Source organism: Rhinatrema bivittatum, chromosome 4 (genome assembly GCF_901001135.1).
Source record: "Rhinatrema bivittatum chromosome 4, aRhiBiv1.1, whole genome shotgun sequence".
Lineage (NCBI taxonomy): Eukaryota > Metazoa > Chordata > Amphibia > Gymnophiona > Rhinatrematidae > Rhinatrema > Rhinatrema bivittatum.
The window spans coordinates 288,692,384-288,716,922 of NC_042618.1; the positions used below are offsets into that span (position 1 = coordinate 288,692,384).

Consider the following 24,539-nt stretch of genomic DNA (forward strand, 5'->3'; position numbering starts at 1 on the left):
AAAGACTGTTTAAGGATGGATTCCAGATGCCGGTCCTGAGCATCTTTGAGCGCTGCTCCTCCCTCCACTGGGATAGTAGTGCGCTTCGAGACCGCGCAGACCATGGCATCCACTTTTAGGCATGTCGGAAGGTCTTTGGCCACCGGATCCAGGGGTACATGGCTGCCATGGCTCGTCCCCCTTTGAATGTGGACTCTGGAGCACTCCATTCCAGATCAATTAGCTGCTGGGCAGCTTGTAAGAGGGAAATGGCGAGAGGTCTGGCAGAGTCCCTCTAGTAGGGGATTAGTCTTAGGCTCCCCCGAAGCACTTGCGCCCGGGATAGCGAGCTCCTTCAGGCTGTGGGTGACCAGGTCTGGGAGTTTGTCCTTGGTGAAGAAGCATCTCATGGTTTGGTGAGGCTCTGTCTCCGGGGGGGGGGGGGTGTCCCCCTCTTCTAGGGGCTCTGCTTCCTCTTCAGAGTTGTCCGTGTCCCCATAGGTGGGGCTTCTGGGCGGTGGAAACGTTTGTCTAGGCCTAGAGGGGCCTGAGGGATAAAGGTCTTCTAGTGGAGGCTGTGGTTGTTTAGCCGGAGGCTCCGTCTGCATGTGGACGAAGGTGTGTAGCCCTTTGAAGAATTTCACCCATGAGACAGATAGACGCTGGGTCCAAGCTAAGGGGTGTTGAGTCCCTGGGTGTCCCCGTCTGAGGGGGGGGTGCTGCTGGAATTTGCTAGGTCTGGGGTACTCACTGAGGAGCTAGTACTCAGCCCTGGGTGGGACTGGATCTCCCAGGGCCTCCTCGCACTGAGCGTACAGGGCGTTGGCCTCTTCGATTTGTGCAGCTCTGATATGGCATGCTGGGCAAAGGCCTTGAGCTCTGTTTCCGGTGATGCCATGGCTATAGGTACGCAAACCCTTATGCGCTCCGGCGCGTGTAAGATGTGCGTGCGGGTAGGTGTGCGCCCAAGTCGCAGGTATGCGCTCAGCCCGATAGGCGCACGATGCGCGTACATCTTATGCGCACATGGCCCTTGTGCGTGTAACTGTATGCGCAGATGTATTTTGTGTGCCTAGCTGGTCTTGTGTGCCCGGATCGAGACAGCGGACAGAGCGGCGAATGGGACCAATATGGCGACAGCGACCACGCGGGCAATATGGCGACCACCTTGGGGGGGGGGGGGGGGGGGGGGGTCTCCACATGGGAAGACTCTTGGAACTAACCAGGGCCTGGCCCTGATAAGGGCGGATCAACCCGGCGACCTGTGCGACTCATCGAACCTCAGAGACTGGAGTCTATGCTGAAGATTTCTACCTTACCTTGTCTTCAGCGCTTCCCGGTTTCGTTCTGGGCGGTCTCGGGCTGGAGGGGGAGAGGGCAAATACCTTCACCGCCGTGCTTGAGGGTGCACCCGCTGCCTCTCAGCTGCGCCCGAGATCGGGGGCTAGGTCCTCACCGCGATTTGGCTGCCGGACCGAGGCTCACCTCCGAGGGACCATGGAAATCACCTCGGGAATTCTCAACTGGGGTAGGGACCAGAGGGTATCACCACAGGAGAGCAGGGCTCGTCTTCAGAGGTAGGTTTTCTTCCGAATTTGGGTTTGTCAGTTGATTTTGTTCTAACCCTGTGAGAGCGTGCAGATAGTCCCTAGCTGTTATGGAGATGGAAAATACTGAAGAGCTGCACTTCCTGCAGGGGTATATGTACTAGGGGTTGACATCAGATTGAAATCTGATCTGTCTCCAACTGCTATCAGGAGTACACTATACCCATTGGTCCTGAGTCCATCTGCTACACGCTAGGAAATGACATTTGTACAGTGCTTCAGGCACTTGTCCCTAATCTGGACTATTGTAGTGCTTTGTACATTGGGCTCCCAAATGCTGCACTAAGGCTGCTCCATATAGTCCAGAATGGGGCAGCATGTATTTTATCTGGTGCCAAGTTTCATGATCATGCAACCCCTCCCCAGTAAAGAGAGAATTATGTATAAGCTTGGAGTAGAAATCTAAGCTTCTAAATGCACATCAACTTGGCTGGGTGAGTTCTGAATAAAAAAAAAAAAACCCGACAGGCCACCACATTCAAGATTGGCTGAGAACTTTCTTGAAGTCCCAAAAATAAAGTTGGCCACTTCAGTATTACTCAGGACAGGGCCTGCTCTGTTGCAGGCCCCATTTGACAGAACTCTCCCAGATGAGATTAGGACAGAGTCTTGTGTCAAGTCCTTTAAGAGGGCTCTGAAAACTAAGAAAGCTTACCTGGAACAGTAGTATTTTTTATGCTGTACTGTTTGATTTCTGATGGGGTTTTTTTTTCTGTTTTTGATTATGGATATTTGTATTTGTAGATTGCTGCAAAATGCTGATTACTTACCTGATAATCTCCTTTTCCTTAGTGTAGACAGATGGACTCAGAACAAGTGGGTACAGTGTGCTTGTGCCAGCAGTTGGAGACTGATCTGATGTCAGCACGGGTACATATACCCCCACAGGAAGTGAAGCAACTCAGTAATCTTCCTTGCAAAAGCTGTTATGGATATATGTGTACTGACGATCAATGAATTAGTGAAACAGGATTCCCCTGACCGATTGAGAGTAGCTGGAGACCGCCAGCATTTCCAACCAGAAGGCGTCGACACCTGGTAGAGTGGACGCTCTTATGTCAGAGACTGACATGGCTTACCTTGAATTGGTGAAACCCATGTACACCAGCAGCCAGGCGGGATGCTGAGTCCATCTGTCTACATTAAGGAAAAGGAGATTATCAGGTAAGTAATCTCAGCATTTCCTAGCGTGTAGCCAGATGGACTCAGAACAAGTGGGATGTACAAAAGCTTTACTTCCGGACTGGGTGGGAGGCTGCCTGAGGACGGAGTAGGACTGCCCTCGCAAATGCTGTGTCCTCCCTGGCCTGGACATCCAGACGGTAAAATCTGGAAAAGGTATGGAGGGAGGACCATGTCACCGCCTTACATATTTCTGCGGGCGACAGCATCCTCGATTCTGCCCAACATGCTGCTTGTGCTCTGGTAGAATGAGCCTTGACCTGTAAAGGCGGTGACTTCCCGGCCTCTACGTAAGCCGCTCTGATAACTTCTTTAATCCAGCGGGTGATGGTGGGCCGAGAGGCCACTTCTTGTTTCTTCCCGCTGTGCAGGACGAACAGATGGTCCGTCTTTCGTACTTCTGTCATTTCCAGATATCTGGGCAGCAATCTGCCGATGTCGAGATGGCGTAGTAAACGCCCTTCTGATTTCTTCAAACCCGCCGTGGTAGGCAAGGATATGGTTTGGTTGAGGTGAAATTGTGAAACTACTTTAGGTAGAAAGGAGGGAACCGTGCGAAGATGGATAGCCTCAGGAGTGATTCTGAGAAAGGGATCACGGCAGGACAGCGCTTGTAGCTCTGAGATGCACCGTGCTGAACACACTGCCAGCAGAAACACCATCTTCAAAGATAGAGAATGGAGACACAGGCCCCGAAGGGGTCTGAAGGTGGATTCCGCGAGGAAATCCAAAACTAGGTTGAGGTTCCACAGGGGCACTAGCCACTTCAGTGGCGGACGAATGTGCTTGACTCCTTTCAAGAAGCGAGAAACATCTGGATGCGTGGCAATGGTCTTGCCATCCCTCCTGGGACCGTAGCAAGACAGCCCAGCCACCTGAACCTTGATGGAGCTTAGGGAGAGACCCTTCTGAAGCCCATCCTGCAGAAAATCCAGAACAATAGGGATAGTGGTCGCATGTGGATTGGTGCCATGAGTGTTGCACCAGGCTTCAAATACTCTCCAGATCCTTACGTAGGTGAGGGATGTGGAAAACTTGCGAGCTCGGAGGAGAGTATCTATCACCGGCTCCGAGTAACCTCTTTTCCTCAGCCTAGCCCTCTCAATGGCCAGACCGTAAGAGAATTGAGCCGGATCCTCGTGGAGGATGGGACCTTGACGTAGCAGGTCCCTGAGAGGAGGCAGGGCAAGGGGCTCGCCTGCCAGTAGTCTTCTCATGTCTGTGTACCAGGGTCTTCTTGGCCAGTCTGGTGCCACTAGAAGAACTAGGCCCCGGTGCTTCTGAATCTTGTGGATAAGGGCGCCCAGCAGAGGCCACGGAGGAAAAGCGTATAGCAGAGTCCCTGGAGGCCATGGCTGAACCAGGGCGTCGATCCCGTGAGAACGGATCTCGCTTGCGGCTGAAGTATCTGGATACTTTAGCATTGGACCTGTCCGCTAGTAAGTCCATGTCCGGAATCCCCCACTGATCCACAATCATCTGGAAGGCTGTGGGGGACAGCTGCCATTCCCCCGGATTTAGGCTTTCTCTGCTGAGGAAGTCTGCAGTGGTGTTGTCCTTCCCGGCAATGTGGATGGCGGAGATGTCCTGAAGATTTGCCTCTGCCAAAGCCATCAGCGGGGCTCTCTCTAGGGATACCTGTCGGCTTCTGGTTCCGCCCTGACGGTTGGTGTATGCCACCGTGGTGGCGTTGTCTGACATCACTGACTGCTCTGTTCTTCAGTCTGTGAGCAAATTGCAGGCAGGCCAACCGGACTGCCCGTGCCTCTAGACGGTTTATGTTCCACCCTGACTTCTCTGTTCCACCGCCCTTGTGCGGTGAGTTCTTCGCAGTGTGCTCCCCATCCGCTCAGGCTGGCATCTGTGGTGAGCAGAATCCACGTGGGGGAGGACATCCTCCACCCCCTGCTCGTGTGGTTGGACTGCAACCACCACCGTAACCGGGTCCGCACTCTGGCTGGCAGAGGTAGATGCACGGAATAATTCCGGAAGCGGGGGCTCCAGCGAGAGCAGGGAGCGTTGCAGAGGTCTCATATGGGCCCTTGCCCAGGGTACCACTTCCAGGGTGGATGCCATGAGGCCGAGAACCTGCAGATAGTCCCAAGCTATGGGCCGGCTGGCTCCCATCAAGGACCGGAGACGCGTCTGAAGTTTTAATCTTCTCTTGGTGGTGTGACTGACTTTGTCTGCCTGGGTGTCGAACTGGACTCCCAGGTATTCCAGTGATTGGGAAGGCTGTAGGCAACTCTTGATGTTGACTACCCATCCCAGGCTTTCCAGAAGGGCGATCACTCTGTTGGCTGCCCGATGGCTCTCCTCTCGTGATTTCGCCTAGGTAGGTTTCGCCTAGGTAGGGTTGGACAAGGATTCCTTCCCGTCTGAGCGCCACTGCTACCACTACGACCACCTTGGTGAAGGTCTGCGGCGCCGTGGCTAACCCAAAGGGCAGAGCCCGGAATTGGAAGTGGCGACCCAGGACCTTGAAGCGTAAGTAGCGCTGATGATCCGCATGGATTGGGATATGCAGGTAGGCTTCTGACAAGTCTAAGGCCGTGAGGAATTCTCCTGGCTGTACTGCGGTCTTGACTGAGCGCAGAGTTTCCATGCGAAACCTCGAGACCCTTAAGTATCGATTGACTGACTTGAGGTCCAGTACGGGCCGGAAAGTGCCCTCTTTCTTGGGTACCATGAAATAAATGGAATAGTGCCCAGAATCCATTTCCCATGCAGGTACTGGGATTATGGCTTTCAAGGACAGGAGCCTCGCCAGGGATGCTTCCAATGCTGCCTTGTGTATTAGACACGAAGATTCCACAAACCTGTCCGGAGGGAGGCGATGGAAGTCCAGATAATACCCCTCTCGGATGATGGCGAGGACCCACTGGTCCGACGTAATCTCGACCCATCTGGGGTAGAAGAGGGTTAACCTGCCTCCTATGGCTCCGTCCCCCAGATGGATCGGCTGATTCTCGTTGGGAGGCGCGGCCGGGCCGTGAACCCGAGCCGGCTCCCCTCTTATGCTGCTTGGTCCGAAAGGACTGGTTCCTGGCCTGAGGACGAGGTGCCTGGTAGTGACTCCTATAGGGAGTGAAGCGCTGAGAGCTTCTACCTCTGGAGGGCCTCGGAAAGGCGCGCTGGTTCCTTTTGAACCTATCTTCCGGCAGTCGAGGTACTGGAGAGGCGCCCCATGTGCTGGCCAGTTTATCAAGGTCGCTGCCGAACAGGAAAGAACCCCTAAAGGGCATTCTGGTGAGGCATGTCTTCGAAGGAGCATCGGCTGACCAATTCCATATCCAGAGCTGCCTCCTGGCAGCTACGGAGGATGAGACCCCCCTTTGCTGTCGTACGGACTAGGTCGGATGCGGCATCCGTGAGGAACGAGAGAGCTGACTCCATGTCTGCTGCCGGAGCATTGTTCCTGACCTGTGACAAACAGGAACGCGTCACCACTGTGCAGCAGGTTGTGATCCGCAAAGATAGAGCTGCCACCTCAAAGGTCTGTTTCAGGATGGTGTCCAGTCACCGGTCATGAGGCTCCTTGAGGGCCGCCCCCCCTTCAACTGGAACGGTAGTGCGCTTGACCACAGCGCTAACCAAGGAGTCCACTTGAGGGCACACCAGCATCTCCTTGATTGCCGGTTCCAGGGGGTACATGCCCGTCAGGGCCTGACCCCCTTTGAATGAGGCTGCTGGTGCAGCCCATTCCAAATCTATCAGTTGCTGTGCTGCTTGCAAGGAAAAATGGCAGGCTGTAGGATGAAGACCTTCCAGCAGAGGGTTCTGCGTAGAGGGCACCGTAGTGCTGGGACCTGTAATAGCCAACTCCGCCAGGCACTGAGATACCAGGTCAGAGAGATCTTCCTTGGGAAAGAACCGCCTCATGGTTCAATCCCAGAGGGAAGTTCCCCCTCCTCAGGGGGTTCGGACTCGTCCTCCGAGACTGCCTCCTCACATTGGGCACAAAGGGAGTCTGGCTCCTCGCTCTGCGTGGCTCTAAGCTGGCACGCTGAGCAGAGGCAGAGAGCTTTCATGCCGGAAGCAGGAGGTGCCGCCTCTGGAGATGCCGGGGTGTTTAAATGTTCCATCGCGTCTTGCGAATGCAAAGCGCTGGCGCTTATGCTGCCAATAACATGCGCTCAACAATATGCGGTCAGCAATATGAACATACGCTTTAGCAATATATATATATATATATACATACATACATACACATACACACACATTACATACATACATACTGCGTTGTGCGCCCATCAACAGGCACCTAACATGGCCGCTCAATACCTGAACAAGGCAGACAAAATGGCGACCTCCATGGCATTATTATTATTATTATTTATTTCTTTTGTATACCGACATTCGATCGAGATATCACATCGGTTTCCAGAAAACAGGTTGAATAGAGCCGGAACTGCCCTATTTTACATTGTAACAAGAGAACAGTTGATTAAACAATAAATATAAGGAACATTGTAACATATGAATAAAATTAAAATTAAATATTAGATGTGGGTATATAGAAATGGCATATAGCCTATATACAATATGTACAATATGACTTGGTTATGAGTAGGGTGGGGGACAGGGAAAAGGGAGGTTACGAGAAGGGTGGGGGACAGGGAAAAGGGAGGATAGAGAAGGGGGGAGGGGTTATGCGTTCATGCAGAGTAGAAGTTATGCGGTAAGGCTTTCAAGAGCGTTTATTATAGGATGTTGGGGTTCAGGAGGGAATGCTTTCAAGAACAGCCATGTTTTGAGCTGTTTTTTAAAGACTTGCGGTGAGGGTTCGTTTCTGAGCTGTGGGGGGAGGGAGTTCCAGAGGGTAGGGCCAGCTATTGTAATGGCTCGTTTGCGTGTTGTATTGAGGTGAGCATTTTTAAGAGTTGGGATGGAGAGGAGACCTGAGTTGGTGGATCTGAGATTTCTTTGTGTGAAATATGGTTGGATGTTGTTGTTTAGCCAGACCATTCTGTTGTTGTTTATTTTTTTGTGAAGAAGGGTGAGGGTTTTATACTGGATTCTTTGTGTGATGGGCAGCCAGTGGAGGTCTTTGAGAGTGGGTGTGATGTGGGAGGATTTTCTGTGATTGGTGATAATTCTGGCGGCGGCGTTTTGTAGAACTTGGAGGGGCTTGATGTGGATTTCAGGAAGTCCAAGGAGGAGGGAGTTGCAGTAGTCGAGTTTTGAGAAAATAATTGATTGTAGTACTGTTCGGAAATCATGCGGTTGGAGGAGTATTTGTTGCCACATGCAGGCAACGCCGCTGATCCTCGTACCTCGGAGACCAAAAAGTAAGAGATGTACGCCTTACCTGATCCTTGGCGCTTCCCAGATGTAACCAGGGCGGTCTCCGGCTGCGGGGGGGAGAGGGGAATTACCTTCACCGCCGCGCTTGAGGAAATGCACCAGCTGCCTCTAAGCTGCTGAACTCGTCTCGCTCGGGGCTAAGTCCACGCCGGGACCGAGGCGCCTCTCAGCCAGGCCCAAGCCCTTCTCGCTCGGGGGCTAGATCCCTGCCGCGATTCGGCCACCGGACCGAGGCGTAGACCTCCGAGGGATCACGGAAATCACCCCGGGAAACTCAACTGGGGGAGGGACCAGAGGGTATCACCGCAGGAGTGCGGGGCTCGTCTTCTGAGAAATTTGGAAAGGAGAAAGTAGATTTGGAAAACACGCTCAGCGAGCGTGCAGGAGCTCCAAACTGCTTTGGAGACGGAAATTACCTAGTTGCTTCACTTCCTGTGGGGGTATATGTACCCGTGCTGACGTCAGATCCGTCTCCAACTGCTGGCACGAGCACACTGTACCCACTTGTTTGAGTCCATCTGGCTACACGCTAGGAAATTTATGTTTATGGTATATAAATTTTAATAAGCCATAAAACAGATAATGGCGCAAATCCTTAACAGGCTCACATAGTCCTTTTTGGACTGAGTAGACGTAACCTTATAACCCACTCAGAGGGCTACATGCAACATAAAATGTAGACTCAAGAAAATGAAATAATACTTGCTTACATCTATTGTGATAGATTTACTTTTCACTTACTGTCATAGTGGAGAACAAATACTCTCGTAATGAGAACAAAGAATAAGAATCCCACAAAAACAAATCCCATGAAAAAAAATCCTGGAAGAAATGAAAAAAGCAGTTTAGAAAACAAACTAAGAAACCAGATTACATTAAAAATGATAAACTTTCTCTCTGCTTCTTTCAATTTAATTATGGTAGTGGCATGATTCAAACATCCACTTACAAGCAAATGCTGGTATGACTTCTCCCTTCAAAGTATTCACCATTGATGCATAAGTTGTATAACTAGCTACAAGGTGAGTGTCAGAAGCCAATTAATAAGGCTTCCCCCTTTTGTAGCCCCAAAACTGCTTTGACGGAGGGATGAGGGGGAAGATTTAGTAGAATCCCCTGGGTGAAGGAAATATTGCCAGAAAAGCAGATTAGGCAGATTTTGGTAACCAACGGGGTCCACATTACAAGGACCAGACCCATCTAGAAAAAGCTGCAGTTGTGGGTGTTGCAGAAGCAATTTTTGGCTGCAGGCTATGCACTAGGGATCTTTTTGGAGTCCTGAAACAATGAGCCCTAAATCCAGCTATAAGGATTCGCCATTGCACAATACAGATTTCACCTTCCCCCACGGGGATGTGAAAGGCTGCTCTCAGAATCCCCAGCCCTGGCTGACCTGAGAATCAAACCCAGGTACAGCACTGCTACTGGGACAGCCTCAGAGTGGTGTTCTGGATAGAAGTTGCAGCAAATTTTGGTCTTGTCTTGCTATTAGAGATCAGCAGTTCCTGCTGAGAGAAAAAAAAAAAAAAAAAAAAAAAAAAAAAAGAGTGGCTGTCTTATGGCAGCCCCTTCCTTCTCAGATTCTGCTTACAAGTATACATCAAATGTCTGAGCAATTTCCCCAGGACAAGTGACCACTGGGGACAGATTCAGCCCTATCTGTAGCTAGTGTGAGAAGGTTTGCTGCTTGCATAGCAGGGTTTTCTCCCCCCCCCCCCCCCCCTATTACTGCCAAGCACCCTCCACTGAATCATGAAGGAAGCACTGCTCAATTAAGATTCTGAACAGGTAAAATGGAGCAAAGAATACAAACTCCAGGCTGCCCACTGGTGATGACCTTCCTCCCTGGCAGAGTTGATGCTTTACTTATAATATGCATTTAAGGCTTCCTCCATATTCTCACCAATATGGCTGCAGAAAGCCAACTGAACTCCTAGTATTGGCTATTCATATTTGGAATTATGAGCTTGACTTTTAATGAAAAAAACCAATCTAAAAACTATGCACCTCTCCCAGTTATAGATATGCTGGAGTACACAGAGAAAAGAATGTGTATGGGGTAGGAGGGAAAAAGGAACAGAGCACAATTAGAGAATCAATGTCACAATCTTACCTTGAATCACAAGTGAAATGTACAGCCTTCACATTAGCAAAAATGCTTTGATAGTTGCCACCAGAATTAATCATTACAAATGTCGGAGAAATTAATGGTCTAGAGTAATGAAGCACTGATGCCATGACAAACTTGTACAGAAACTTGTGCATCACCTGCCTGGTTGCATTCTAGTCTCATCCCAATCCTTCAAATAAAGCTTAAGACACTAAATGTCAAAGAGGAGAGTCTGACTCGGGCCAGATATAGACCCCCCTTTTCCATGAGACCTGCTCACACTGCAGAGGTGGGGCACTCAGTCCAATGGAGAAAGGAAAGAAGGAGAACAGATGGATCCCAAATACAATGCAACACCACTTGGCTAAGTGCTGCTGAGGGTGCAACTTGAAGCAGGGCCGGTTCAAGGGTATTAGGAACTTTTAAGCAAACCTTCAGTCTTGTGCTCTCCCTCCAAGATTTTAGCTTCATTTCATATTTTTATTCTAGATTTCATATTTTGATAATTATACCAAACCATGACGACCCTACCACCTTTCTCAAAGCAATCCTGTAAAAAACATAATTGACATAGGGAGGACAATTTTCAAAGTCATTTATAGTATGTGGGTAAATAGTCACATTTTCAGAGTATACACTTTAACAGAGTACAATCAAGCACCAATGTAAAGACCAGTACAGAGGCAACCCCACCCTAGTACTGCAAATCATATATTGAAACCAGACTGTCCTATGAAGATACTCTGATTTATATAATGTATAGTCTGCTACAACTTTTCTAATCCAATTCAGAAAAACACAGTAGTAATTCTAGCCATATATTAAATGTGAGATCAATTTTGTTTTAGCAGAAAGTGAGTCTTCCATCTCCCAACTAAGCACTATTGTACAGGCAATATCAAAGCATATTCCATTATAAACTGTAAAACTTTTCTGTACTTCTAACCCAAATTTACTGGCTAGTATCCATTCCCACCACATATTCAAGAGACCTGTAGTAGGATTCCTCCTCCTCTACCACCCAGACTTAAGTCACTGAATTTAGAAGAGTATAGCAGCTATACATCCTATGTGAAAGTTTATACATTCATTTCTTACTTTTAATGTAGATTGAAATCCTTTGGATGGAACCCTACATGGTATGCCAATAAGCAATTTCCAAAGGGAGATCTGCATTCCATTTATCTATTAAACTAGTATTTGTCTTAGTTGACTTTACTTCATAAATTAAATTAATGCGCAAGATAACAAAATTCTCATGAGTTTTTCCAACCCATCTTTCCCTTAATACTCTTACATTGCCCTTTTTATTGAAAACATCCCTGTGTAATTAGTCACTCAAATTATTTTATATTTCAAATTCCTCTACCAACTCTGCAAAGGATTTAAATTTCTCTCCCTTCCACAGATGTCCAAGATATCTGTCTTCTGTCATAGCAGCTCCTAGAATCTAAGGAGAAGATGGCTAAGCAATAGTTAAGGATTGTACATTAGTGATGTAGCTGGTGAGAAAATCATTTTTTTAAATTTTTTAATATGATGCTAGGCCTTAACATGGAATACAACAGATTACTATAATTCTAGTAAATCCATGCATCCCAGGAGAGCAGCATAGAAGAGATGCTAAACTATGCCCCTGACTGCATTCAATTACTTGCCAGGATTGGAAGAGTTCGCTACTCAGCATCTGTAGAAAGGAATATTTTACATAAGGAGTTCCTCCCCTCCATAAAAATGAGGTGGTAGCACCAGTGGAAGACTAAGTGGGGAGCAAAGGTGCCTGTGGGTGCAAATGTGTGAGAGGGTGCCTGTGTGCGGGCATGAGAGACAGAGGAATCATGTGTGTCACACAGACATGCTCCCTCTCTCACCAGCATGAGAGAATATATTAGGTGTGTACATGCATGCCCCCAGTGTGACAATTTTAGGATGACATGGAGAGGAGATTTTTAAAATCCTTATTAGTTTTAAATAGTGGGTGGGATTTATCTGTTTTGAAATATTTTATTGATGTTTAGGAATTTAAAAATATATTGGGGGGGGGGGGGTGCCAAAGGAAGTATCTGCCTCGGTACCAAATACTTTAGATACGCCACTGGGTAGCACCCTGTTTTGAAACAATTATCTTAGAGGGTATATTACATGGTAAATGTTGAAATAACTATAGAATGTGTGGTAATATTTTCATTAGAGAAGCCCTTCCTAACAAAGATTTCACCACGTAAATTTTATTAAAAACTAGCTGTACCCAGCCACGCGTTGCAGTGGCAGAGCCAGGTTAAGTGGAAAAGAAAGAAAAGAGAATGGGGATAACCGCCCCCCTGCCCCCCCCCCAAACATGGATGCAAGAACATCCCCACGCCCCCCCCCCCCCTGCAGGCCCGCCGATACCTGTCAAAAATGGTAGTCTGGAGCGGGCGTTCGTTCCGGCACGGAAGTATTGGCGCCGGGCCCTCGGCAGCCAGCACTGAAAATGTCTCCGACAGCTGTTAGAACTTACTCTGTCAGTGGGGTGGAGCATTTACATATGCTATTTTGTCCACTGTGTTTTGGAACTTGAAACCAAACATATTAGAACCTCTTAGAGAATCATCTAAGTCCAAATTGAAGAGTTGAGGAGATAAGGGGCAGGCCTGCCTAGTACCTCTTAGGATCTAGTCAATGGGTGGCAATCTAATTGTTTAGTATATATACAGAGTTTTAGGATTCTTGTAAAGAGCAGTAGTTCAGTCTAAAAATTTAGTAGGTAAGTCACAAGAACATACATTGCCAGGATGGGTCAGACCAAGGGTCCATCAAGCCCAGCATCCAGTTTCCAGAGGCCAAACCAGGCCACAAGAACCTGGCAATTACCCAAACACTAAGTAGATCCCATGCTACTGATGCAATTAATAGCTGTAGCTATTCCCTAAGTAAATTTGATTAATAACCGTTAATGGACATCTCCTCCAAGAACTTATCCAAACCTTTTTTGAACCCAGCTACACTAACTGCATTAACCACATCCTCTGGCAACAAATTCCAGAGCTTTATTGTGCATTGAGTGAAAAAGAATTTTCTCCAATTAGTCTTAAATGTGCTACTTGCTAACTTCATGGAATGCTCCCTAGTCCTTCCACCATTCGAAAGTGTAAATAACAGATTCACATCCACCCACTCAAGACCTCCCATGATCTTAAAGATCTCTATCATATCCCCCCTCAGCTGTCTCTTCTCCAAGCTGAACAGCCCTAACCTCTTCAGCCTTTCCTCATAGGGAGCTGTTCCATCCCCTTTATCATTTTGGTTGCCCTTCTCTGTACCTTTCCATCACAACTATATCTTTTTTGAGATGTGGCGACCAGAATTGTACACAGTATTCCAGGTGTGGTCTCACCATGGAGCGATAGAGGCATTATGACATTTTCCGTTCTATTAACCATTCCCTTCCTAATAATTCCTAACATTCTGTTTGCTTTTTTGACTGCTGCAGCACACTGAGCCGACGATTTTAAAGTATTATCCACTATGATGCCTAGACCTTTTTCCTGGGTGGTAGCTCCTAATATGGAACCTAACATCGTGTAACTACAGCAAGGGTTATTTTTCCCTATATGCAACACCTTGCACTTGTCCACATTACATCTTCCACTAATGTATTATAGTCCACTTGCGATTTAACTACTCTGAATAATTTTGCATCATCTGCAAATTTGATAACCTCACTCCTCATATTCCTTTCCAGATCATTTATATAATATTGAAAAGCACCGGTCCAAGTACAGATCCCTGAGGCACACCACCGTTTACCCTTTTCCACTGAGAAAATTGACCATTTAATCCTACTCTGTTTCCTGTCTTTTAACCAGTTTGTAATCCACAAAAGGACATCACCTCCTATCCCATGATTTTTTAGTTTTCTTAGAAGCCTCTCATGAGGGACTTTGTCAAACGCCTTCTGAAAATCCAATTACACTACATCTACTAGTTCACCTTTATCCTGCTCATTGCGTTGGTTATTTTTAAGTTTGCCATGGACCTACTTTAGCTAACATTTTTCTCCATAGATATAGAATGGGAAAAATATTTGTAAACCAGGCCCCACATATCTTGTGCTACAATAGAAGACTAGCAGTTGTCAGCATGACTGTGATGGGAAGTGGGGGCATCCCCACAGCACTGATTGTAGTCACTGATACAGAGTGGAGTTCTACAATGTTAGGTTCTATCTTAGGAGTTACCACCCAGGAAAGAGATCTAGGCATCATAGTGGATAATACATTGAAACAGTTGGCTCAGTGTGCAATGGCGATTAAAAAACCCAGCAATGCTAGGAATTAAGAGAATGGCAAATATGGCCTCTGTTGCTCCATGGTTAGACTGCATCTTGAATGCTGTGTACAATTCTGATTGTTGCATTTCAAAAAATGATACTTGCACTGGAGAAAGTGCAGAGAAAGGTGACCAAAATAAATGGCATGGAATGGCTCCCCTATGAGGTAAGGCTATGGAAGTTAAGGCTGTTCAGTTTGGAGAAGAGATAACTGAGGGGGCATTTGAGAGGTCTATAAATCATGAAAGGAACAAGTTAATGTAAATCTGTTATTTACTCTCAGATCACAGGACTAGGGGGCACTCCATGAAGTTAGCAAGTAGCTTATTTAAAACAAAAAAATTGAAGTGCATAGTTAAGCTTTGGAATTCAGAAGATATAGTTATAGCATTTAGTTTAACTGGGTTTAAAAAAGATTTGGATACGTTCCTAGAGGAAAAATCCATAAACTGCTATTAATAAGCAATATTTTATTTAGTAATTGATATAATGTTGTTCCAAATAAAGATAACAGTTTGAGATTTACTGTTTGGGTATTGCCAGGCACTTGTGACTTGGATTGACCACTGTTGGAAACAGGATACTGGGCTGGATGGACCCTTGGTCTGACCCAGTATGGCAATTCTTATGTTTTAAAATCCAAAATTTTAAATACACCTTCTATTGGGAAAGAAGAATAAGCTTGACTATACGGAAACTACATGTTAACAGAATACATATAACAGCCCTCAAATACAGAAAGAGTTGCTTACATGTAACAGGTGTTCTCCTAGGACAGCAGGATGGTAGCCCTCACACATAGGTGATATCAGATGGAGCCCAGCACATAAAACCTCTGTCAAAGTTTCTAGAACTTTGACTGGCACATTGAGCATGCTAAATCTGCTGTAATCCATGTGGGATCTCTGTCTCTTAACAGAGCTACAAAAAAATAAAATCAACATAGGAAAAACAACTCCACGGGGTGGAGGGCGAGTTTCGTGAAGACTAACATCCTGCTGTCCTAGGAGGAAAAAAAAAAAAAAAAGACTGAAGAGGGCCCCCTCCATGGACATGTGGATTAGGACATGCTGAGCATGCTCAGTGTGCCAAAGTTCTAGAAAGATTGACAGAAGTTTTACATACCAGGCTCCTTCTGATGTCACACATGTGCAAAGATTACTGTCCTGATTCTCCTAGGAAAATAAGTCACCACAGATTATAAATGGTGATATACAGATAAAACAGACCTCTTGCCAACTCCAAAGAAATGTTCTCTGCTGCCTGAGATTTGGGGCATTGACCATTGGAATCATTGTGTAGAGCCCTATGTGTTCATGCATTGCAAAGCCTCACAATTGCGTTCTAGGAAATTGCCTACTCTACCTAATGGAAGAACCGCCACTGCCTGGGAGGCACTGTCCCTCTAACCTGCAAGGTTAATCCAATGCTGCCTGGGCACACTGTATGGTGAGAGGAGACTGAAGGAGGAGAGAGAAAAGAAAAGGGAAGAGACAAAGAAAAAGTCAGACTTATTTAAGTTATTAGCTAAAATGATACAGGCTACAATTGATTTGAAGTTTTGCATTTTTACCGCTGAAGTGATTATGCATTTCAACTATAAACAAAACACACTGTAATTCAACATACCTGTTTTCAAGAACTTGTGCCCAAAGAAACAAATAAAAAGACCTGCTACAGCAATAACTGTGAAAAATATTTTTGTGGAAATTCTTCCTAAAAAGAAAAAAAAAAGTTGTATAAAGCTTCAAAGGACTACTGAAATTACAGTCTAAAGCAAAAGTAGCAACAGCTGCATTTGTACACAAATTCTTGGACTAAAAGGGGTGAGCATTTACAGATTCTTAACCTTGTTGGTTTAAGGATGTGGTACTGTAATTCAATGCTACTTGGGCTACCAAAAGTAACACTGCGCCCGCTGCAGATACTGCTGCACGCACCCTTACTGGCACAAGAAAGAGGGAGCATATAACACCAGTTCTGAAGGGTTTGCCCTGGTTGCCAATCGAACAGAGAATAATTTTCAAAGTACTATGTATTATCCATAAAATGTATACAGCGAAATGACAGACTGGTTGAATACTACAATAAGATTACATGTGCCGCAACGAGAATTGAGATCAACTAATAAGGGTTTACTCTCAATACCTAATATTAGATCAGCCCATTTATGCGAAGTGAGAAAGTGATCCATATCAATTGCAGGCCCAAAATATTGAACAGTTTACCACTGGAACTGAGATTACAACCAAATAAGAGAATTTCGGAAACTACAAAAGAAAATTATTCCTTACCTGCTAATTCCTGTAATACCATGGTTCATTCCAGACAGTGGGTTATGTTCCATGTCCAGCAGATGGAGTCAGAACACAAAATTCCCAGGGGAGGAACCATATAACCACGCCTCCCCTGTAACAGCTCTCAGTAACTAGACTAACAAAGCCCAAAAGAGAGACTAAAAATAGAGGGATCAAGTAATCAAAGAAGGAATTGAAATAACCGCTGACCAAATAAACAGCAACTAAACTCTGAACAGTGAACTTGCGAACAGCAGTGCGTGAACAAAAAAAGACGCGCAGTATTCGAAATACAGAGTAAAAGATTGTTAAGACAGGTAGGCAGGGATGTCCCACAAGCAAACCCCCCAAACCAAGGGAGGGTGTCTGGAATGATAATTAGCAGGTAAGGAATAATTTTCTTTTCCCTATACATACCAGGATCATTCCAGACAGTGGGATGTACCAAAGCTTTCCCATCACGGGTGGGCCGTAGACAGCCCTGCTCATATAACCTTGTCTCCAAGCTGACCGCCCGACAGAGCACTGACGTCCAGGCGATGTCTCGCAAAAGTATGTATCGACTTCTAGGTGGCCGCCCTACAAATCTCCTGAGTGGAGACAGAGGAGCTCTCTGCCCAAGATGTTGCCTGGGCTCGAAGAGAATGAGCCTTGACAACCAGCGGAGGGGACTTACCTACGCCGCTATGATCGCTCCCTTCAACCACCGCGCTATAGATTGTTTGGAGGCTATGCAACCCTTCTGGGGTCTGGACCAGAGGATAAACAGATGATCGGAGAGCCGAAAATCATTAGTCACCTCCAGATAGCGTAACAGAGACCGCCGTACATCCAGTCTACACAGGTCTCCAGACTCAGAAGAGGCAAAAGATGGTAATTCCACCGATTGGTTGAGGTGGAATGTCAAAACCACTTTAGGGAGAAAAGGAACCGTCCTCAGCGAAACCCCTTCAGGCGTGAAACGAAGGTATGGTTCACGACACGATAGGGCCTGCAGCTCGGAAATACGTCTTGCTGAACTGATTGCCACGAGAAAAATGGTCTTGAGAGTGACGTCCTTGATGGTAGCCGAGCTTAGAGGTTCGAACGGCGAACCACAGAGGACTCTGAGCACCAGATTCAGATTCCACGACGGACAAAGTGGGCGAATCGGAGGCTTCAAGTGTTTCACTCCTTTAAGGAAACGGGAGACGTCCGGATGAGAGGACAGAAACTCCTTATTTCCACTGCGAAGAAAAGCCCCCCCCAAGGCTGCCACCTGAACTCGAAGAGAATTGTAAGCAAGACCCAAATCCAAACCTGCCTGCAAGAAGGAAAGGACTTGTGGCACTGAGGCCTGCATGGGAAGAATGTCATTCGCTCCACACCAATCTTCAAAGACCTTCCAGACTCGAACATAGGTAACAGAGGTGGACATCTTACGTGCTTTCAGTAGCGTTGAAATAACCGGCTCCGGATAACCGCGCCTCCTCAACTGACGCCTCTCAAAAGCCAGGCCGCAAGACAGAAGCGATCTGCCTCATTGAAAAATATTGGTCCCTGGCGTAGAAGACCCTCCACCGTCAAATTGCGCAGATCCGCGAACCACAGTCGTCGGGGCCACTGGCGCCACAAGGATCACCGGCCCTTGGTGTGCCTCTATCCTGCGGATGACCTTGCCCACCAGGGGCCACGGTGGGAAAATATAGGAGACAGTGGCACGGCCAGGGCAGGACCAGCGCGTCCACGCCCTCGGCGCCGCGCTCCTGCCTGCGGCTGAAGAAGCGGGCAGCCTTTGCATTTCCGGCGGTTGCCATTAGGTCTACATGCGGTGTCCCCCATCGCCGTACTATTATCCGCATCGCCTGCTGCGAGAGCTCCCACTCTCCGGGATCCAAGTTTTGTCGGCTGAGAAAGTCCACCTGTACGTTTGTCCACTCCTGCTATATGCGAGGCCGCTAGTTGTTGGAGGTGAAGCTCTGCCCACTCCAATTTGTCGGTTTCCAGAGAGACAGACTTCTCGTGCCTCCCTGGTGATTGATGTACGCCACTGTAGTCACATTGTCTGATAGCACCCTGACTGCTTGATGGCGTACTATGGGGAAGAAACCCTGTAACGCCAGACGGACCACCCTGGTCTCCAAGCGGTTGATGGGCCACTTTGACTGTTCCTCCGTCCATTGACCCTGGATTGAGCTGTCCCGACAAACTGCTCCCCAGCCTGTGAGGCTGGCGTCCGTGGTGATAATCATCCAATCCGGGTCCTCCAGCGACACCCCCTGAGCTAGGTGCCGCGGTTCCAGCCACCAATGGAGACTGATGAAGGTTCCTCTCGGAATCGGAAGGATTGCCTGAAAATCTCGACACCGGCTGCCACCGGGAGAGTAGGGATCTCTGCAGAGGCCTCAGATGCGCAAATGCCCAAGGAACCAGATCGATGGTCGAGGCCATGGTCCCCAGTACCTGCAGGTAGTCCCAGGCAGTGGGCATCTCGGGCACCATAAATCCTTGAATCTGACGACGCAGAGAATGAGCTCTGTCCGGATGCAGAAAAACCCTGGCATTCTTGGTGTCGAAGTGAGCTCCCAGAAAATCCGACGACTGGGACGGGACCAGGCTGCTCTTGGTGAAGTTGACAATCCATCCCAGAGATTGGAGAAGTTGTACCACTCTGTCGACTGCGAGGATACACTGCACTCATGACTTTGCACGGATGAGCCAATCGTCTAGGTAAGGATGCACAAGGATGCCTTCCTTGCGCAAGGTTGCCGCCACTACCACCATGATCTTTGTGAAAACCCGTGGAGCTGTGGCCAGGCCAAAAGGAAGAGCACGAAATTGGAAGTGTTGACCCAAAATTTTGAACCGTAGGTAACGCTGATGAGCTTGACAAATTGGTACGTGAGAATACGCCTCCGTGAGATCCAACGAAGCCAAGAATTCTCCTGGATGAACTGCCACTAACACTGAACGGAGTGTCTCCATGCGGAAACGAGGAACTCTGAGGGACTGGTTGACCTGCTTGAGGTCCAGGATAGGACGAAAAGTACCTTCCTTCTTGGGAACCACAAAGTAGATTGAAGAATGCCCCCGGCCCAGTTCGAGAGCTGTTACAGGGGAGGCGTGGTTATATGGTTCCTCCCCTGGGAATTTTGTGTTCTGACTCCATCTGCTGGACATGGAACATAACCCACCGTCTGGAATGATCCTGGTATGTACAGGGAAACATGGTTGTTCCAGCAAGCGTATGCGAATGGGAATTAAGCACAGGAGCAGATATATTTTTTAGCTAGGTCTTTAATCTTTTGTTTTTACTTTTTGTACTTAATAGTTTTAGATTTTAGTCATTTAGAATAGATATTTATAATATTATTGTAATTTTCTTTTTCTGTTTATTCCGCAAACTGATTAACTGTAAACCACAGAGATGGATTCGTCCGTGCAACGGTATATAAAACTGTTTAAAATAAAACAAACATGGGGTACTATGAACATGCATTTCTAAATTAAGTTTTTCAACATACATAGATACCATGCATGATTTATATAATGTGTCAAGCATTATTAGGCCAGAAACAATTCAAGCACAATATGCTTTATATCTATTTGGTATTTCTATAATATATATAGCAAGTGGTCCTCAAATTGGCTACTCTATTGTATATTAAACCTTCATACGACTAAAGATTCACCTAGATTAGAATACATATTTTGTGCCTGTGAAGCAATTTGACTACAATTATTTCAATTACTACTTGCCAGTAATTTGTGGGCTGGCTTCCCTTTTAACCAGATGTAACAAACATTGTTTTATAACACTGTTTTCCATGTCAGTATGCTCAAGATATGGGTAACCATAGCCAGGCAGATACCTGCTATGTACAAAAGTTTTTACTATAAATAGTGTTCTTTGCACAGTAGGATGAATTAGCTATGACATGTGGGTGATGTCATCTGATGGAACCAAAGAGACCCTTTTCTAGCTCATAGAGCTTTTGCTCTGAGTATGTGCGGAGTTTCACATGGGCCTCAATTTTTTGATCTTAGCTTGAACTAGACAGTCCACTCTCAGAGAAGGTAGGCAGGTATTAAGCATGGCTAATTAACTCTGTCTATGGAGAACACAGTTTATGGTAAGCAAACTTGCTTTCTCCACCAACAAGCAGGGCTTAGCCTTTACTTCACCCCCCAGACTTTAGAACAGTTCTACAATCCTTACTTTTCGCAAAATTAGCCTATTACAACTCCATTTTAATAGGCTTGCCAGCGGCCACCATTAAACCCCTTCGGCTGCTACAAAACACTGCCGCAAGATCCTTAAATTGTAGAAAATTTGAGCATATTACACCAATTCTTAAGCAGTTACATTGGCTTCCCATTTCATTCAGGTCACAGTACAAGATCATTATGCTTGTTCATAAAGCTTTGTATAATGATTACTCCTCTTGGTTACAAAAACCCCTTTATCAATGTATTTCCACTAGAAATCTCCATTCACAGGGTTACTGTCAATTTCTTCCAACAAAGAAATTCACAAAACATCCACTAGGAACCAGGCTGCTTCTATAATAGGTCCAAATTTATGGAACTCTCTACCATCTTCTCTAAGAACTGACCCCTCTACATCTTCCTTTAGAAAAAGCCTTAAAACGTGGTGCTTTTTTTTTTTTTTTTTTTTTAAAGCTTTCCCCAAACAAATTTAATGTGTAACATCTCCATTCTACAATTTCCTTTTTTCTTTAGGTACATAGAATGTTTTAGAACAATAGGTTCCTGTTTATAGGTCTAATTATTCAATCTATGTTTTTTAATTTCATATTTAATGTTAACTGTTTTATTGTATTCTGTCCTCAAGTGTATTTGATGACAATTCTGTTCTGTGTAAACCAATGTGATATTCTGAATTGAATGTCAGTATAGAAAAACAAACAAATAAATGATACATGGAATCCCAAGCTGAGGGCAGCCATGGAGCAGTTACCGAAAAAGCCTCCCGGACTCTACCATGGAGAGTAGACTATTCGGTGAACAGGCTGTGCAAAACTGCTTGTCCAAATTTACTATTACTTCTTGATAGATTATCCAGACAGTAAAGGGATGTGAAGGTGTGAGTTGACAACCAAGTTGCAGCTTTGCAAATATCAGATAAGGCTATGGCTACCAGCTGTGCCTAACACAGGGGTGAGCAAACTGGAAGGCTTGAATAATTCTGGGGGGGGGGGGGGGGGGGGCACACTGGCTGCCTCAAAGAAAAAAAATGAATATGCTATGGAGTCTCGATGCCATGGAGGCACTGCAAGCTCAGGAGGGACGGAGTTGCCAGAATGTAGCAACATCACTGTAAGCATGCCATGGCTTAGCCATGTGTCTTTTGGGGGGCCATGGAGAGGAGCTGCTTCTACTGTAATGATACCATTTGGGGAGGGGGCAAGGAGGACTGCTCACTGTACAGCAGAAACTGGACATCGGAATAGCCATTGTGGTGTTCCACATCCCAGGAAGAGTTACCACCCCCTCATGCCTCAGCCTGGAAGGAGTATCTGCCAGAAAGTACATACCTAAGATCATAGCTGTTGCCTGCTGGAGGAAAAGTAGTGAGGTTGGGGAGGGGAAAAGGCAAAGAGGACAGAGAATGAGGAAGTGGAGGGGACAGATGGAGGTGGGGGAAGAGAAACTAAATGGCAAAAGAGTAAAAGTTAAATAAGCGAAATCAAAACATGAAAAATAAGAAAGAAAGAACATGAGCAAGCTAAGAAAAATACAAAAAGAAAATAGAAAAAATGATAAAACAAAAAATGCAAAAAAGTTGGTCAGGCTGGTATGGAGAAGTTTCTCAGTTCTGAAAAAAAATGTGGCTCAACATGTCAACAGTATCAAGGGTGGATGCATCAACAGTGTCTAGGCTTGATGTGTTGCTGGTATCAGGGTTTGAGTCATCGGAAATTGGTGTGCTGATGGTGCAGAGGTTCCGTGCATTAATGGCACCACTAGCACCAGAGCTTTCTATTATTCGACTGGCACCAACTGCATCTCTGGCTCTGATGAATGGTGCTGAGCCCTGCAGGGCCCATGAGGGGATAATGGACTCCTGAGCTTTTACACTTTACTCGACACCAATAAGGTGAAGCAGCCCAAGGCCTACTCTGAAGTGGGGAAAGCTCTGCTGGAGGAGCTTCTGATCAACTCTGTACATGAGGACCTAGAAGAAGCTCCACTCTGGATCGGCTGTGCATCTTTACCAACCTGCACAACTCCTCCAGCTTCCAAGCTTTGTTACCACTGTGGTCAGATGTCACCACAACCCAGTTAGGCATGTCGTGTCAGGCCCAAGACACTGGCCATCAGTGAAATCTCTTTACTACACTTGCAGAACTTAAAGCCTCTGAGTGTGGTTTCTTGGAGCTCATATTTAACACTGAAATGCTGTTTGTTGTCTTGCTGCCTCAGCAACCCCCCCCAAAGTGTTGAAAATTTTAAAAACTCTGGAGAAAAAAAAAACACAGAAGAGTACATATCTGTGCTATACTTCAGACAAAAAAATAAAAAATAGATGACTGATGGGTTCATGAGGCAGTGCCCATGCAAGAACTTCTGCACATGCTCAGAGCAAAAGTTCTATTAGCTAGAAAAGGCAAATCTATTCAGCACCAGATGAGTTTGCCCACATCATAACTATTTCAGCCCTGCTTGTCGACAGAAAAAAAAAATAGCAAATCTTGCAAAGTGGGAAAACATTTGAGAAGTTTAAGTAACATGTCATATTTAATGGAATGCATATAATCACAGCATCTATTTCAATTTTTCCAACTTGTGCCCCTTTAATCTCCCTCATCTAGTCACAGAGCCCAATACAGCAACACACAGACTCTGAACTGCCTAGGTCACAGATTTCTATTCTGAAGGGTCGGAACTGATACAAGTAATCAGTCAAATCCATATAGCTATGGTGCTGACTGGGGATTATATATTTGATATAATATCAAAGTTTGCAAGAAGATTAAAAAAATACACCATGTTTGACATTCCCTCTACTGCCTCTGTTCATGATCCTACCCCATCACAAGGCTGCTAACTGACCTATCTGAAGAGAATTACCACTGTAAATCTTTTTAAAGTTTCTTTAAAAATAAAAAGTGGTTTTTAAGGCTTGGTATGCCATCATAAAATAGGTTAACATGGAGATTCTTATAAGAGTGGGTCTCAGAAAGCAGAGTTGCTTACCTGTAACAGGTGTTCTCACAGGACAGCAGGATGTTAGTCCTCACATATGGGTGAAATCAGGATGGAGCCCAATCACGGAACACTTGTCAAAGTTTCTAGAACTTTGACTGGCACATACTGGGCATGCCCAGCATAGCACCAACCCTGCATCTAGCAGGGGTCCCCCTTCAGTCTCATCTTATAGTAAAAGTACATTCAAAAAATAAGAAAACGTAAACGAACCCAACACTGCGGGGTGGCGGGCGGGTTTCGTGAGGACTAACATCCTGCTGTTCTGTGATAACACCTGTTACAGGTAAGCAACTCTGCTTTCTCACAGGACAAGCAGCATGGTAGTCCTCACATATGGGTGAGTACAGAGCTAAGGATGCCCAAGCAATGTACCCAAAGACATGCAGACACAACTGGGGTGAAAATTTGTTTAAAAGGGCATCCTGAACCCTGATGAGTCTGTGGAAGGCTGTTGGTACATTAATTGGCAAATAAGTTGTGTAGGACAGACTGGCCGAAGATGGAATCTTCTCTGCTAGCCCCGTCTAAGAAAT

General features: G+C 46.3%; 1 protein-coding gene across 2 annotated transcripts in view; it reads right to left on the bottom strand.

Annotated features, from left to right (window-relative positions):
* Nucleotides 1–24,539, bottom strand: part of TM7SF3 (transmembrane 7 superfamily member 3) — a 186,600-nt gene that overhangs the window by 31,603 nt on the left and 130,458 nt on the right. The window contains exons 7-8 of one of the 2 annotated variants that reach the window (XM_029600171.1): nt 16,127–16,213; nt 8,817–8,897 (exon numbers count right to left, since the gene is read on the bottom strand). In XM_029600171.1, coding sequence (XP_029456031.1) covers nt 8,817–8,897; nt 16,127–16,213 — 168 coding nt within the window. The remainder of the gene's footprint in view (nt 1–8,816; nt 8,898–16,126; nt 16,214–24,539) is intronic. The other variant, XM_029600172.1, reaches the window with a different exon arrangement.